The 17,874-nt window shown below is 35.0% G+C and overlaps 1 protein-coding gene across 5 annotated transcripts in view; it reads left to right on the top strand.

Annotated features, from left to right (window-relative positions):
• UGGT2 (UDP-glucose glycoprotein glucosyltransferase 2) overlaps positions 1 to 17,874 on the top strand; it is an 81,474-nt gene that overhangs the window by 11,605 nt on the left and 51,995 nt on the right. For 4 of the 5 annotated variants that reach the window (XM_074535629.1, XM_074535630.1, XM_074535628.1 and 1 more), the window contains 7 exons: positions 590 to 702; positions 4,762 to 4,936; positions 6,911 to 7,010; positions 8,068 to 8,152; positions 10,195 to 10,295; positions 12,237 to 12,336; positions 16,172 to 16,232. In XM_074535629.1, coding sequence (XP_074391730.1) covers positions 590 to 702; positions 4,762 to 4,936; positions 6,911 to 7,010; positions 8,068 to 8,152; positions 10,195 to 10,295; positions 12,237 to 12,336; positions 16,172 to 16,232 — 735 coding nt within the window. The remainder of the gene's footprint in view (positions 1 to 589; positions 703 to 4,761; positions 4,937 to 6,910; positions 7,011 to 8,067; positions 8,153 to 10,194; positions 10,296 to 12,236; positions 12,337 to 16,171; positions 16,233 to 17,874) is intronic. The other variant, XM_005495577.4, reaches the window with a different exon arrangement.

Raw genomic sequence — 17,874 nt, 5'->3', positions numbered from 1 at the left:
TGGGGAGTTTTGCAGGTGTTCTCTGGAGGAATATCATAATCTCAGACTCATGTCTTTTTGGTTTTGCCTTTCAGCTGGTGAATCCAGACTCACTGACATGCAGTCACATGATTCCACTTCATATTGGAATAGCTGAGTAGATTTTTTTAAAAAAGGCAGGGGATGGGAAAAAGACAATTTCAAAAATTGACATTATTTGTTTGAGATTTATTGGTTTAGAAGTCTAATCTTTGGATTTTAACATGATTGCTGATAGCAACCAAAGTTAAAAATATCTCAGAGTGAGAATCACAGGCTGTGATTTTAGCTTGTGGAGATGATTTCTTAGTCCTGGCTTTACTGAACATAAATTTACTTTTCATTTTCTGGAGTATGACTGCATTTAATAGACTACACCTCACAAAGGTTATAGGGTCTTCATCTTTTCATTTTTTTCTTTTTCTTTCTTTTCCCCCCACATGTACCCACTTTTGAACGGGCTTAATTAGAAATACAGCTTAATGGCAGCTGTTGAGTTATTTTAATCAAAGGGATGTGAGTTTAAGTGCAATCAGAGCATTCTGGTTGAGTATAATTGTTGAAATATTAGATTGCAGCTGATGAACCTCCACCAGAAGGCTGCCGTGCATTTGTGGTTATCCATGAGAAGCACACCTGTAAGACTAATGAAATAAAAAAGCTGCTGAAGAAGGCTACCAAGAGGTAAATATAATGATCTGATTTAAGAGGAAAAATAGATTACTAAGGAGCTTAATATTAGTAGAGTTCATGAGTTATGAGTCAAAGTAGAGTAGGTCTGTGGTTTTAAAATAAAATCATAGACCTTTGATCCTCTAATCATATGGACAATTTTGTATTTTTTCCTTTTTTTTTTTTTTTAAACATGGGGTAGTCAGGTTTAAGTTACAGTGTGCTTTGCTATAGAAACTAAGAGTTTCACATGTCTGACACAGGTCTGTCAGCAGGGTACTTCATAATCAGTGTCACTGCAATTGATGTTGTCTGGCATGCAAGGGCTTGGCACAGGAGTAGAAGAGTAGTCTATCTCATAGACAGGGCATAGAAAGGTATAACCTTTCCTCCCCTCTTGCTGGATTTTTACATATCAGCCCTTTCTGCAGGTTTTGTCCTGTAGAATTAACTTGAGCTCTGAAATAAAATGTGTAGAGCCTATCAAAACACCAGTAACAGAATAATGAAAGCATAATGTTTAATCTCAGTTTTAAAAAAGATATTATTTTGTGGTTTTTAAGACCTCTGTGTAATTTTTTTTTGTTTTTTCTCTCCCTGCAATGGTCACCATGATATACATTAGTGTTCATACCCTCAGCTACTTCATGGTGATATGCAGGGCTGAAAGATTATTTAGTAGGGTATATTTCTTGGATTTTGCTTTCTGTCAAATATAAATTGGGGAGGGAACCATGAAAACCTATAAATTTTTGTCTCTTTGGGGCTCGGTTGCTTCTGAAAATAATTTTGTATTCTACAGGTGTGATTTGTGGTGTATTCTAAGTCCATTGATACAATGACAACCTACTAAATTATTGTCTTTTGTTTATTCAATAGCCAAGGTTTCTGTAAAAACAACTCTGTCTAGTTTACAGTGTCTCATTTTCACCAGTTATATTCTTCTAAAAAATAATAATGTCTAAAAAATGTCTGTTTTTCCTAGATAAAAGCCAAGATATAATACAGATATTTTTATATGTTGTTGAATTCTTATGGCCATATATTAAGGCATCATAAGACCATAACATTTTATTGCAATGTCTGAATATAGTAAACTTTTAAAGCAATTAACTGGATTCAGCACATTCTCCTTTCTGGAGATATTACTTCCAAATTTATAAAGTTCTGGAAAATCACAATAATAAACAGTAGAATCCTGAATTATTTAGAATTGAGGGAGATAGACTTGTAGAAATCTTAAGAACTTGCAACAAAAGTGAAGTTTCTTTATTTGATTGGTCTTCAATTTTCAATAACTTTGCAGTCAGTCATGTCACACCATTCAGAGATGGAGGGACAAAATTTTCATAAATTTTCCCTCCTTCTCACCATTCCAAAAGTAGTTGTGTCACTCAAATATTTAGAGTACCTGGAGCTAGACTCTGAGAAGAACATGTTCACATTGGCATGTTCAGGTAATTGTTCCCACTGTTAGTTCCCTTTGTACTCTGGGTAGCAGAGGCTTCACCTGGGCTGATGATATTTAGGCTAGGTGATAATGGTAGGGCTGTGCTCCTCTTCTTTGCTTTCTACCAGGTGAACAAATGATATAAGGGACAGTGTGCTAGTTGCTCTAAACCAGTCATTCTTTTTCTGTCTTTTCGTAGAAGAGATATTTTTGATTTATTGATTATTTTTTTATTTCCAAGTATTTTCCTTTGTGTTCCTTTCTATGTCTTCTGTCTGTCATGACTCTTCCAGCCTATTTAAGCTATGCTTTTAGTTGTTCACCATATTTGGATGAGGGTGCTAGGATGTCCTGACTTTAGGGACTGCTAATTTCAAATCTCACTGGAAGAGAAAGAAGAGGCTGCAGCATTCTTTTTGTGTGGATTCATCATCTCAAACCAACATCTAGGAAGTCTCAGGCTCTTTGGACCAAGACCCCAAATATTCTGCATGTCAGGGTTGAGGTTTTTGGTGTTTCATTCAGTCCTTTATGCAACAGCAACTGTGATTGTCTTTTGCATTTTCAGCCATGTTGCAATGGACTGTGTGGGTCTAATTGGAAATATTTTGTGTGGAGGTGCAATGGCTCTAGAGCTCAAGGGCTCTGGGCATGTCAAAGAACACATGGTTAAATGCTTGGGATTGCTTATCTTGCTGGCTGTCCAAAACACAGCACTAAGGTTTCTGGGGCTGTCGCTGTGAGGAGCAGAACCATTAATAGAAGTCACATTTTGCTCAAAACAATCAATGCCTCATATTTGTCAGTACATGTTTGCTGTCTTCTCTCCCATTGCTTCTGCATCCTATCCTGGGTACTATCTAGACAAGCATGTACCCTGTACTTCCCTAGTAACTGATTAGCAAGTGCTGAGCTCCACATCTGTTCAATTTTTTTATCATTTTCTTTTCGTCTGCCCAGCTGTTCTTCCTTGTCTTTCAGTCAGCCTTCTTATGAGCATCTCTTATGGCAGGAAATTAATTACCTTTCAGTTCTAAGAGCAGGAGAATCAATTACTTGTCACTACTACTCAGTGTTGAAGAGAAACAAAGAACAGAGGCTTATCTTGGATTTACAAGGGCTGAACCCTTTACTTCTCAACCCAAGGTCATTAGAGGAGCTCTGTGCAGTGTTATTTCATTACAGCACTTAATGAACATGGAGCATGTTCATTGTGATAGGAGACTGTCACTATTCAAGTCATGGCAGCATTCAGTAACCACCTTAGTTGGTTGGTTGAAGTAGAGTGGATAAAGTTAATTACAAAAAGAGAAGCTCACTTGATTGAGGTTTTCCACTCTCTCCATGAAAGTGGCAGCTCTTGTCTCTGGTTATGAGAAGGAAGTTGCACAAGTCACATCCCACACATATGCTTTTATTGGGGCAAATCTGGATTGGTTCTTCCACAGAGATTACTCATTCAAGAACCATTTCAGACTCCTGGATCTCACCTATTTGCTCTGCCTTGTCCTGTGATAGCAGTGGGACAGCTTGCCTGATATTTCTGTGACACCTGACTAGCTGCACCCAAGTTAACTTTTAAACTGGGCCCCTCCTTTTATTTCTGCCTTACAAATGAGTCCTTGATTGCATACCTACCACACTTACATAGGACATTGTTGTTAAAACTCTGAGTAACCTCATACAGATTACTCCTGCTTGAAGTGAGGGTTTGCAGCACATTGCCTCCAAAGGTTACCTTTGCAGTGTAAATGATTCCATGATTTTTTTATTGAATATGTTCCAAAGACCTACATCAAGGAACCTGTGGTGTTCTGCTCACACCTTTTGAGCATGGCTCTTTGGTGAGGGTCTGCCACACACAGTTCTGTATTGTGTGTTGAATTAGAGGTTCCTAGCTTATCTTGGGCATGCTTAGAGACAGCTTAGTGGTTTTTTGATTGTCAGTGCAACTTTGAAAAACTGTGCTCATCAATAATTAGTACCTTGAGTGTATTACTCAATCATATCCTCTGTTACTTCTCCATCTTTCCCGGGTTTTATTCAAAAGATGTCTTTATTCATCTAAGAAATCATTGCAGCATAACTTTTCTAGTCCTGGTTTTCAATAAGGAGTGTAGGTAGGCAGTCAAAATTTGCAAAATTAGCTGAATTAACAGAGTCTGATGGTTTCAAAATAGTATAACCCGTTAGTTTCCAGGTGTGTTGACAGCTTTCTCAAACTTCGCAGAATCTCCCTCTGCTACTCTGTTACTCACTGATTGCTCTGTGTATCTCTGATAGGTGTAATGTATCATTCAAATTACAAGTTTCAAGCTGTTAGTGATGCACAAAATCTCCAAGTGCTATGCTTTTCATATGCTTTGTGTTGTGATTTGATAAAATATATTTCAGTTATTTATAGCTGGTGCTAATTTTTCAGTTTCTTATACTTAAATTTATCAATTTGTTGTTCTGGATTTGTTTGTGAGCAATCATTATTTTATGATGATTTTAACATGGCACGTATAATTTTAGCGTATGAACACTTATTATTTTTATTAATTATGAACTAGAAAAGCTGCCACTGTTTTAATAATTTTCTGACTTCACAATATCACCATTATTTGTTTTAAAACCAGACCCAGGCCATATCTTTTTAAGGTAGACCATAAATTCCCAACTCTCAAAGAGGATGGCCCAGTGGTTATTCTGTATGCAGAAATGGGCACGAGAGACTTTGTCAAATTCCACAAGATTTTATCTGAGAAGGCACAAAAGGAGGAAATTGTTTATGTTCTCCGACATTATGTTCAGGTATGCAATTCAAATCAACATTGTTTCAGTAAACTGCTAGCATTCTGTCTTTGCTTTGCTTGCTTTTTGACAAAACACTTTTTCTACATTTCTTTCTGCGTTTGCCTAAATTATGTGTAATACACATAATTTTCTAATATTAGAAAATTGTCTAATATTAAAATGCTCTAGGTAAGTCATTCACCAGATACAAACTATGAAGCCAGGAAAGCATGGTAACGTTCCCAATCCTGCATGCAAGCACTGATTGCATTACTGATCTTGAAATATCTCTTTTTTGGTGTTGTACAGTATAAGATCTCAGGTGAATCTTGGTGCAGCAGACTGAACATATTAGTTACAAGAACTAGAAAAATGGAAAGTAGAATAGAGAATCAAACAGAGAAATTACCAATTATATTTTTTAAATATTCTTCAGGTAATCTCATGTTCATTGAGATACAGCAGCATGGAGTATCATGGGCAATATCATTGACCAGTTTTAAAATGTTTGTGTTCCATAGTGTCACTATTTGAAACATTATGTATCTGAATTCTTAACTTTCTCTTCTTAGCTTACTCTTAACCCTGACACAAAACAAGAAAAATACCAGTACATGGAACTTATTGTCCCCAGTTGTGATTATTGTAAGGCTTTTGTGATTTATATTCAAAGTACAGCTCTTAAGTAGTGTGACTAATCTGGAAATAATCTGATGGAGTGAGAGGTTGATGTGTTTTTGTAGACCAGGAATTTCAGGGAGATGAGATGTGTAGTTTGCAGATGACTTTGAGTTGTTTGCACACAGTAATGAAATAGAGAATTTGAGGAAACCAGTCTTGAATTCAAAGTTGTATGAGGTTTAGTTTTTAATGAACTTTGTTCTTTTATGCTTTTATTTCAATGAAATGCCTACTTGCATATTAAATGTCTCATTGATCTGCCTGGCTTACGTATCATGGTCTTCCCAAATGCATGTTGTTTTCTTGCCTGCACCTTTTCTCTCTTCAGACCTCTCTTCCCTTTTCTTCCTTCCTCACAACCTCCATTTTTGTTCTTTGGTACACACTGGGATGGAATGTCCCTCCTTTTTTACGTTAAATGCTAGAAGAGGGAACATTGATAACAGGAGAGGTACAGTCTTTCTGCTTTCTTTTTTTAACCAGTATCACTGAGACTACCTATGGAGTGCTCTCTGCTGCCTCTGCCTTGAGTTTTGCTTGGAGGATGGACAGAGAAGCCTCCCAGCCCTGCTGGGTTTTCACTTGCAGTCTGAAGGATTCTCAGTACAGAAAGGTTCTTAGAAATTAAATGCAAACTAAAGCTCAAAAGGCTTTCAAGAAATTGCTGCTGTGCATGTGCAAATTGTATTTTGGAAAGAGGATTTGCATACATTTGGGTCAAAGTAGGATGTGTTCTGAAATAAGTATGTTTTGTGTAATTACACTGTTGAATGTCAAACTTCCACTCAAAGAGTTAGAAGTAGCTGTTGTTTGTTTTAAGTGGTAACCTGTTTTTCACAGTGATACTTTAATACATTTTATTAATACTCCTCACAGAAAGTGATTAATTGTTTTATCAAACTTTTTAAAAGGGTAAGTCTCGTGCAAAAATAGAGTGTTTCCTCTTAGCATCTTGGAAGTCTGGCAACATTACAAAGAAATGAATATCAGTTGAAAATGTGAATTGTGAGGCATCAGTAATTGTGTAGGGTGCTATGAGCTGTGCCTGTTCTAATCCCTCTTCTAGTATTGTATAAAGACTGCAATTCTGGCCAGCCTTTCTGTGATTTGCAGGAGATAAAGGACATTGTCACCTTTTTTTTACATGCCTTCTCCGTGGACTGTCAATATGCCTTGCACTTTGAATTGAAAGATGAATTTAAGTAATCACTTAAATGTCATGGCATTTCCAAGTTACAATATTAGATATTGTTAATCTCCTTTAAATACATTTTGTAAGTTATGTTTTTTTCTTCTGTTAAAAACATCAAGCAGAAACCAAATTCCAGGAAAATGTATTTATCTGGATATGGTGTGGAACTTGCAATAAAGAGTACAGAATATAAAGCAGTAGATGACACACAGGTTAAAGGTAGGTGGGTTTTTTAAATTATTTGATATCTTGCTGGAGATGCTATTGAAATGCATTAAAATCTTCAGTTTGTAAAATATTCAGTCATTAATATTTTGAAGGTTATACTTAATTTAAATCTACAGAAGGAAATCTCAGATATTAGGAACTAATTCAAAATACATGAGACATTTGTAAAGATCTGTGCTTAGGGCACAGTCAATTTTCTAACCTCTAATTGCTGTTTTCTGTGGCTCTTCAAAATACAATCTGGTCTTCTTCCTCTCAGTAAGTTTGAGACTGTTTACCTTTGTAATTCAGTTACTTTGATTGTTGGCATTGCTCATATTCTAATGGCTACAGTATCTACACATTAGTGTTTCAGGGCTGAGGGTTTTTTTTTTTTTCTCTGAATTTCTGTGGAAATACTTTCACAATCTTCTGTAGAAAAGATGTTGAATAGAATATAGAATGTGGACTAGTGCACATTACAATGTATTGAAATAAGACATTTACTATTGAAAATGGTAACTACAGCATGGGGACACAAATTACTTTGCAGGGACATTCATGAGATAAAAGGAAAGTTAACTCTCTTTCATAAGACTAAGGTTGAATGACCTTTGAGTCATGTCAAAAAATAGTTTAGTTTTTTTTAAAGGGAAAGATGCTGATCTGTGATTTACATCAAATGCCAGCTGGAGATTTAAGTGCTTTAAGGTCATCAGACTTTTCAAGTGTAAATTTGGTAGTAGTTGATTGATGAGAGTTATACCTTATCATTTAATCAAACTGAGAAATGGCTGATTTGTGAATTGTTAAACCACACTTATTTAATTTTTTATATAAAAATTGTTACCACTGAATTAATTATATTAAAATTAATTTTAATGTTGCAAAGTTCTGTAGAGTGATTAATTTGGATGCCAAAATATGTAAGTATACATTTAATTAAAACTACATCTGGGAATGATGACTTTGTGATTGTATGTTTCTATTAACTGGTTTATAATTCATAAAAACATAATACTACACTAACTTTTTTGGCTTATATTGTGTACATGTGTTATGTATTCAGGAGCAAATGAAACAAAAGAAGAGGAAGATGAGGAAGAGGAGGAGGAGGAAAGTGATGTCCAAGGATTTCTCTTTGGCAAATTAAAGTGAGTTGATATAAGTTATAATTAAACTTTTACATTTGTTTCTGGAACCTCAACCCGTTGGGTTTTTTTAATAGAATGATTGATATTTATGTTGGAAAGTATTTCATTGGTGGAAATTATTTTTTTTTATTTTTTATGTCCTATGAACATAAAGATGCAAGCTTATTTATTCTTTTAATTTAAATGTATTGCTTTTAGTTTTCTAATTTCTATATTGTAAACTTTTAAAATTAAAAATATCTGCCTGGGTAACACTAACAAAAACTTAGAACATTGTGATTTCACATTTGTTAGGTAATTAGAATCAAAATGTTGGTTTTCAAAATGCAAGAGTAGCACAAGGAATCCAAACACATGAGCTGTATCTCCATAAGGTGTTTTTAAGAAGGATAGTAATAGATTTCATAGAGTTAAGGAGTGATACTTCTAGGAGGATGGGCTTATTATAGATACCATCTCATTCTGGAGTTTGTGAGTTTGTATTCTCCTCCCTCAGGAACTCTTATCTCAAGCTGCAGTCTGTTAAATGAAATTGAATGTTACCCTACTGAGCACTCCTTCCAGTCCTCAGCTGGATTCAGTTTGTGGTGTCAGTCATGCAAATGCTTCCCTTTTCCTGTAACAGATCCATGTCGTGGATCATAAATTTTTTCTTCAGCAAAATACCTCGAGGTTGTGGGTCTTCTCTAGATGTCATTTTCTTATTATTTAAAAAAAAGTAAACTTGTTTGTAAATATTGTCACTAAACTGTAAATCTCAGACTTCAGAGCTGCTAATTCTGTCTAAATTCTTGAGAGCCCATCCCCTCCCTTCCTGTCTTTTTGTTCACAAACATGTTGAGATAAAAGTGCGCTCGGATCTTGAGGCTTCCCTGTTGTTTCACCTGTATGTTTGAGATTCTGCACAGCACGTAATGCCAAATGCTTATGCCGTATCTTTATCTGAGCTTTTTTTTCCTTCTTGTGTTTTGCTAGGTTTAGCTATACTTAATCTCTTGATTCTCCACTGTGACTGATTTGTGAAGCTGTCAGATAATTCTATCTTTTTGACATTGTTTCTAGATTCATTGGGTTTTTTTTCTCTTCTCCTTTTCATACAGGAGGTGAAATAGATGTTTCAGTAGTCTATAAATTGTCTCTCTGTTACAGCCATGTCAAAAGTTTTACTTTTCTCAGCTGTGAAATAGTTATGAATGTAAGCAGAAGACATAAAATGTTTAGAAATTTAATGGATAATTTTTTCAAGCATATCTTAACAGCAGGCTCTGAAATATTTGTCCTCAAAACTTCTTTACCTACCTATTATGTTCTCAAAACAAATAGCTAAGCTTTTGTGTACCATGTTCTTTAGCTCTGACAGATGATTTGTGTGCTCAGTACATTGATTTTGTCAGTGCTGTCAGTTTTTTAAACATGTTTTCAACTTTATATTGCCTGTATCTCGTGTAGTTAATGCCACAAAGAGTGCATTCAGTTACAGTCAATATATAGTACAGTTAAGGTACAGTTAGTTATACATCATCCTATAGCAAGCTAAATAAACAGTTACCTGTATGGCATGGTAACACTATCCCATCTTTGACTTCATTTATTCCATCTAAATTTATGTGGCAGGTTTTGAGACACATCACTGCAAAATAAGTGAACTCCTGGTGTTCAGTAAGAATTTCCTTACAGAGAGAGTTGTCAAGCATTGGGAGAGGCTGGCCAGGAAAGTGGTTGAGTTGCCATGCCTGGGTGGATGTGGCCTTAGGGACATAGTTTAGTGGTGGACTTGACAGTGCTGCCCTAATGGTTGGACTTAAGGACCTTAGAGTTCCTTTCTGACCTAAATGATTCTATGATTCTCTTTAGCTGGGGTTTAGCTCTCAGAAATCACCTTTTCTCACTCAAAATCCATATTTTTGTTTAAATAATGAATTAAAGTTCATTTTTGGTTGTTATCCTAAGAGCACAACATTAGCTGTGAGCAGTACTGTGGATAAGAGCAGACACTGATGGATGTAATTGATTCTTTTTTGTAATAAAATGTTTCATTGTAGACGGATGCATCCTGACCTGAAAAACAATCTGATGGAGTTTAAAAAACATCTGATTGAAACTACTAACAACATGGAACCACTGAAGGTTTGGGAGATGCAGGGTATGTATTGAATTTTATTTTCAATCAACACAATACTCTATTTAATATTTCTTTTGTTATTTTAATGCATTGGCATTATGATAAAAGCTTTTGTTTAAAGAAGCGACACAATTTCAGTTAAAAACCTTAATACCTGAAGTATTTAAAGGGCATGTTCTGATACTTTGTATTCTGTGCTAGAAATTAAAGGAACATTGAAGCAATTTTATAAGATGGAGAGATATATTACCTGTTTTTCTGCCTAATAGATCATCTCAGGTATTAAAACTTGTTTTAGATACTCTTTTTAGAGGTCAAGCGAAAGATATAATTTTGACACAACTGCTAGGTTGGATGAAATACATGTTAGGACAGCTTGTTTCCTTTAATTTATAAATTTTATCAGTATAGTGGAGTTCACATCGATGCCTTTTTAAAATATAATATCAAGTGGAAGAACATGCTTTTGAAAACTTTCCTGTAGAAAAGGAAAACAAATATATTGATTGCTAAAGCTTATGTGCTGATGACTTGCAGGACACTCAGTAGCTTGAATTAAATATAAATCTCTCATAAAATGTGACAATATTCAAGTTTATGCAAGTAAATTTTCTCTCTTATGGTCTTCAGCTTTAGAGGACAACCTGATCAGTTTGCCTGTATATTAGTGCAGTGAAGGAGACTGAGAAATCATCTGAGCTTGAGTTTCTTTTGGGACCCTGATGTTACAGAGCTTGCTAGCAATGTCCAGTCTGATATTAGCTGTGTGAGATAATTGTAGTTCACGTGCAGTCTCTTATCAGTGAAGTTCAACTGCAGGATTTATCTTTGTCCAGAATTAAAAACAATTGAAAAATATTGCTTTAAAGTTCTCTTGAGAAATCTACTTTGTAAAAAAAATTGGAAAAGAAAATAATTATTTGGACTGTTTTTCTTTTTGTGTGTGATTGAATGCCACTTGGCTGATATTAAAGCTGAAGCAGCCATGAAACTTCAATCCCTTTAATGTCTGCCTTCAAAAGGCAGTACAACGTTTCTGTTTAGTGGTAGTCTTTTCTGTGGTGTTATGGCTACATATATAAAAAAGGAAACTGGTGCTGCTCCCCAAAGAACCAGTTCTTAGTGTTCAAAGTAGTTAAGTGTTGGGATGCTGTTAATTTATGTCAGGAAGACTTGTAGTGGCTTAGGGTGCAGGATCTTCAGTCTTCAGCCCCCACATTTTTTGGTGCAGTTGTTTTGATACCCTTACTGCTGACATGGCAGGGTGCTTTCTCTAGATCATTCTTAATGACTAATTATAGTGGCTGAATTAATGGCTCAGCTTCTCTCTGATTTCCTTTAATTAGCTTCAAAGTAAAAATCTAGCTAAATTTAAGCAAAACTACTTCAGCTATAGGGCATACTTCTATTTATAAATGAACCTAAACACCATTCAAGAGTTGTCTTTCAAGAGCTTTTATATTTTAGGTAAGTAATTACTAAGTACTTTTTGCTCAAGGTGCCTTACACAGCACTCAGCTGTGTTAGGGTGCTGCAAGGGGAGGTCTGTAAGTGACAGCCCTGACCAGAGATAACCAAGGAGGTAAAAAGATGTCAGTTGGCATCAGTGGTATTTGAATGTTTGGATCCTAGCTGTTCAGCATAAAATGGAAATTAACAGTTTATGAAGGGTTTTAAGTGTATGGCCCAAGTTTACAGCTTCCTCACTATCTGCAGTAATAGCAGCAGTTGGGTGTTGTGGCTTCAACAGATCACAACTTATTTGCCTGTTAAAAGGGTCCTGAAACCTACTTTTGATTTCTTTTCTTGGTAAAATTATTAAGAAATAGAAGTTAACATTCCACCTCTCGCTCACCTATTTTTTCATCCAAGAAGTATTTTATCAGGCTAAACTAGGAATGTCTTATTCACTTTGATTCAGCCTTCCTTTTTTTAAATTTTATTTTTCTTCCCCCATCCTAGATCTTAGTTTTCAAGCAGCTACTCGAATTATGTCTACCCCTGTTTATGACGCCTTAAAGGTAATGAAAGACATTGCTCAGAACTTCCCAATAAGAGCCAGGTATGGTATTAAGCTTTTTTTTTTTCAAATGCTATTTTCATGTTTGTATTTGACTGTAATGACAGTAATACAGATTTATATCCAAATCCTGCAGTCACATATTCACGTTCAACAGCTTGCTAGATGGATTCCAGGCAATTTCATTGAGTAGAAGATAACTGCAGGGAGAGCTCATGATCAGTCTCTTAAATGTTTGTCTGATGCAGGAGATGCCATGAGGGCATGCTAATCATTACTTGAGGCTATGCTAATTATTATTATTTTAGGACATGCTAATCATTTCTTAGCTCTCATGGATTTCACTGGACTGATATTTTCCCGGGTGAAAACTTCTGTTCAATTAGTAGCAGAACTAGTCACAGTGGGAAGAGGCAAAATACCATTAATAAATTTCATGGGGATTCACACACATTAGTTCTAAGCACAGTGTTGCTGTTGAGATTGGGCCCTGGCTGTTGTATGGTAGTGTTCTTACTGGGGAAGATCTGTCTTCCGTAACAGATTACTAAATAAAAGTTCAAAAGACACATTAAATAAATGGACATGTCGTGATTTTAGCTATCTTAATATGAAAAATTGTTCTTCTTGTAAGCCAGTAGTACTGTAATTGAGAAATGCTTTTCTTCATACTTATTAAGTTCTTCATGTAATCCTATCAGCAATATTTGCTTGAATTACTGAATTAAATGTGATGCTAAATAGGGTTCTTAACGCAGCGTGCTTTTGCATTTTGCCACTCTTGTTTAATTATCACAGTATTTCATTGTCACCCCTGATTGTCTGGTGGAGAAAATCTACACCATAATGGAAAAACTACCATTGTAACATCTTCTGTCAAGGAAGCAAAATGCCTTTTAAAATGCCTGAAGCATAATTATTATGAAATAGTATGGTATAAGTTTGCACTTAGATTAGCAATCAGAAAATTCTGCTTTGCAGTAGGAGATAGTGGAAGCGTACTTAATGTCAAACTTCAAGTCCAGTTCTGTTCTTTAAAGGACAGGAAAAAAGTCATTTTGAAGTGTGCCAGGTGACATTTAAATCATGGATTTTACAAGTCATTAAATCGTTACATTCCACTCCAACTCCCATTGTGTATTTGTGGCATTAGAGAGCTCAATTCACCTACTCTTCAAGTATTTTCTGGGTAAAAGTATAAGAAGACTTTAAAATTGTTAAAAGGGGAATCACTGTTTCTGTCCTACATGACTTATTCTAACATGCTAATCTAGCATGTTATTGTAACACGAGAGATTACAGATATTTAAATAACTTGAATTTAGTAGGTCTACACTGACAACTTAAAGGGGCATTGTGTAAAATAGTGCACAGACTAAATTTCATTAATAGTCTAATCATGCTTAACCTGATGAATCAAAATACTAGTTTGGAAAAAAAGCAAAACTAGAATAAACAGGAAATGAAGAGATATTTCTTAGTCACTTTAGATAAATAGCCAATTGTTATAATAATAGTATTTTTAACTGTGTAGTTTTCAGACAGTTTTTATATGAAAACAACCATTTTTTTACACAGAATTTGGTTCAAGAAGGCTGTATGCAAATTTTAGAACTGTAGTAATGAAAATAAAATACTGCATGTTTCTTAAAAACAGGTTTTTTAGACCTTAAAAATAATTAATATACCATTCCTCTGAAATTTTCTTTCATTTTCTAATTTACCACCTGTATTTTTGTGTCTCAGTATTTCCAGTTGAAAAGGTTAGTCTGAGGTAGATTTTACAAAATGTCATCAGATGTAGACAGTGTACCAGCTGATATATGTCATGGCAACATTTTGATAATTCATTTTATAAGGTATTTTTCATCTTTGATTTTTATATACTTGTCCTATTATTGTATTCTTAAAGAGCATGTAATTAGGTATTATAATGCTCTGTTGCTTGCTATTTATTAATCATTCACAAATGTTAACATGACCCTGGGAAAGGTTCCCTGTTTTCCCCTCAACCTTTGATACTATATGGCTACATGTTCTTCCAGGTAAGAATAAAGATGCATAAAACTATAGAGAATATTTCAACCTTAAGGTGATTCAAGAACACCTGTATCATGTAGAAAGATAAATAGTGTCCATTTACTTTCAGCCACTTAAATGTTTTCTCTTTAGTTAGTCTTTCAATTGACAATTACAAAAACATAAGTAAAAGTTGTGAAGCTCTGAACAAATTGAACAAAAGAGGGAACTCAAAATGAACAGATCTCTTTCACAGCTATGCTTGTTACCTCAGGTTGGTAGGGTGTCCTTTTCAAGGGTAAACCATAACACTTTCTCCATTAAATTATGCTAAAATCCTTCAATGTCAAGTGCCATGCATGAACAAGGAACTGTTCAATGATTCCTTGCATTGCTTTCCTATTACTAGAACAACAATCTAAGGCTTACCTTTTGCTGATGGGTATTTTACTTCCTTGCTAATGTTGGACCACCTTTACGTTTTCCTTTGTCTTTTTTTATTATTTTACCATTTATGTTTTATTGTTCTGCCCAACTACTCACAGTTAGGAGCCATTTGGATATATACAGGTTGTCCTTTTTATCTGTGCATTTTTATCAACAGTGTGTGCTTATGACACCTGCAGGCCCTACTATTTTTGTTGAGTTCAGCATGATAAAATTCAGGTTTTTAAAGTATTTTTTGAATTTTTTTACTTCAGAACTCTGTAATACCAAGCTTGGAAATGATACTGTTTGCTCCTACACTATGTCTCTTTGGTGGTCTGGAAAGCTTGAATAGTTATTTAAAGTAAACTGATTTTATGTCTTATTTCTGACATATTGTGAGAAATGTGGAGTATACTGGCAAGATCTACTCTAAATCAGTTTCTTTAGGGGGGAGATGAGAATTTATATTATTCAATGCTTTATTTTCCACAAGTTTGAAACTGGCTTAGCAGGGTCATTCTCAGTTTGCTTAGTTAACTTTCAGGTTTAAGATGATTCCAGTTTTTCTTGAAGCCCTGGACAAATTTGCTAAAACATGTGCAGTCCTGTTTTGAAAAGAAAATGTTCATATAGGCAACTAGAACATTTATTTTGGCATTTGTCAGGATTTAGTTAATATGGTTTAGGTTTTTTTTAAAACATGGAGAGATTAATTTGCCTCTGAAAGTGTTTTATGATAAGCCTGATAATTATAAAATTCGCAAACAATACGGCGTGGCACGGGAGGATAAAATAGTCTTCCAGAACATTCATCAAAGGTAAAAAAGACAAATCAATGTGTTACCTTCAAAAGATGGAATGACTAAGGTAGCTAAAACTTTTTCTGTCTGTGAATGCTTAACATTTTTAAGGGTCTCTATCTGCATATTTCTTTTTTTCTAAGTCTCAACTAATTTTAAAGTGGTCATTGTTTGCATGCTTTCCTTGCCTTTGTCCAGACGAATCCATGGCTCTCCATGCTGTAAAGTTGAGTACCATGGAGACAGTAATATTAACTTAAAATATGCAAATATGGTATGTATTCAGGTAATAAATTAGATGACCAAACAATTTACTTTTTTAATATACATCCGGAAAAACAAGCCATGAGGAAAGATTGAGAGTGGTAAAAAATACATTGATGATATTACTGCAAAAAAAAAGAAAACTAGCCTGAATCTGAAATGTGGGTTTACTAGAGTAAAACAGACCTATATTTGTCTTAAAAATTCAGTATTTATGATACTGCATTGCTCTTCTTTGTAAGACTTAATTACAGCATTCTTCAGTTACAGCGCATTGGATGTTTAATTAAAATACCAATTTAATGTAAAATAATGCTATTTTAAAAATACGGTGATTGAGTGATACAAATATTTTATTTTAACAGATCATTGACAAGAGTACCTGTAGACAAGAAAATGCAAAATGAAATAGAAGCAAATCAGAAGGTTTGTTTTTATTTCTTCCAATGGACATTTGAACTACTCTTGTATTGCTGATTTTGGAGTTTTTTTTACTGTAGCAACTTTCATGGTTTTTGTTAAAGAAAAAGAGCTAATTGTTCTAAAAATCTCTTGTGAGACAGGTAACATTTAAATATGTAATTCAAGTATTTCACTTTCTGCTATTCGTGAAACTTTCTCCATTCTCTCTTTTGGTTTTACAGAATTAGGCAAGGCCAAACAATTTTCATGGAGTGTTGAGTCACAGATTGTGTGCTGGGAAGGCAAAATAGGTATCAGTTACTTTTTCTATGGCTTTGGTGTTGAATCTAAGCCTGCTGCCTATATTATGGTCAGCAAATGCAAACTTTCCACACTCTCAGAATCACACTTGCAGTTATTTTGCAAGGTGTTTTGAACATCATCTGTGTCAGATGGTGGTTTTGTTTTCATCCTTGATTCACTGCATCTTTTTGTGCCTTGTACCATGTGAGGAGTCCCTGTTTCTGTGATTTTGACGGATCGGAGATTTTTTCTGAGATGCCACTTAATATTTGTTGAATTTGTTATGTCTGTCTCTGTTCAGTTTGGATTTTTTCTTTCAAGTTGAGTGTTGCAGTTAAATGTTAGGCACAATTCTTGTAGGACTTGTCATGTGAAATTACATCAGTGACTGGTCAAATGAAATGATTGGGAGAAGTAACTTAAGATTTGGCTCTGAAACAAATTACAATGGATATGTGTGATTGGTCAGCTGAATCGCTCCTATGATTCCATTGATGTATTAACTACATTAGGAGGATTTTATGCACCTATCACACTAAGTTTTAATTTCATGTGAGGTCACATCATTCCTGTAGTCTAAAGGCCTTTATACAGCTAAAAGCTAAAATTTGTTGAATTAAAGTAAAGAAACTTCCTGAACCCTGCTGCTTGAGCACAATAAATTGTCATGTGCATTCTTGAACTGCAGTACATCCATCTAGCAGCAGGAGAGATATGATCCCATGCTGTGTGTAACTGGATGATTCCCTCTCAAGATAATGAAAGTTGAATAGGAAATGCAATGGGAGGAAATAAAGTTATTAAAAGTGAAAGACATGTGATGATTTAGGTGTAATGAGTTGATACCTAAGCAAGAAATAGACAAAGAACTGCTATAGATAAAAGAAAAAAATAAAATCTCATTAAACTGAACTCACAACTTGCAATGCAGTAATTTAGTGAAGTTTATCAAGAAAATATTACATGAATATTATCAGCCTTAAATTCTAGTGTTGGATGCCTGAATACTCCTTCCATCAGCGTTTTTATGACAAAGTCAATGCACTTCTAGGCAATCAAGTATCTAGCATCAAAATTGTATTAAGAGTTTTACTTCTGATTTATGGATAACTCTAAGTATCTGAAGGGAGGGTGTCCTGGAGATGGAGCCAGGCTCTTCTCTGTGGTGCTGAGCAATAGGACAAGAGGCAACGGGCAGAAACTGATGAGTGGGGAAGTTCCACCTGAACATGAGGCAGAAGTTCTTTACTTTGTGAATGACTGAGCACTGGAACAGACTGCCCAGAGAGGTTGTGGAGTATCCCTCACTGGAGATATTCAGGAATGCATATCTGGACACTGTCCTGTGCAGTGTGCTTTAGGA

Source organism: Zonotrichia albicollis, chromosome 2 (assembly GCF_047830755.1).
Source record: "Zonotrichia albicollis isolate bZonAlb1 chromosome 2, bZonAlb1.hap1, whole genome shotgun sequence".
Taxonomy (NCBI): domain Eukaryota; kingdom Metazoa; phylum Chordata; class Aves; order Passeriformes; family Passerellidae; genus Zonotrichia; species Zonotrichia albicollis.
Note: the sequence above shows the minus strand (reverse complement) of the source record. Positions and strands in the feature narration are given on the sequence as shown.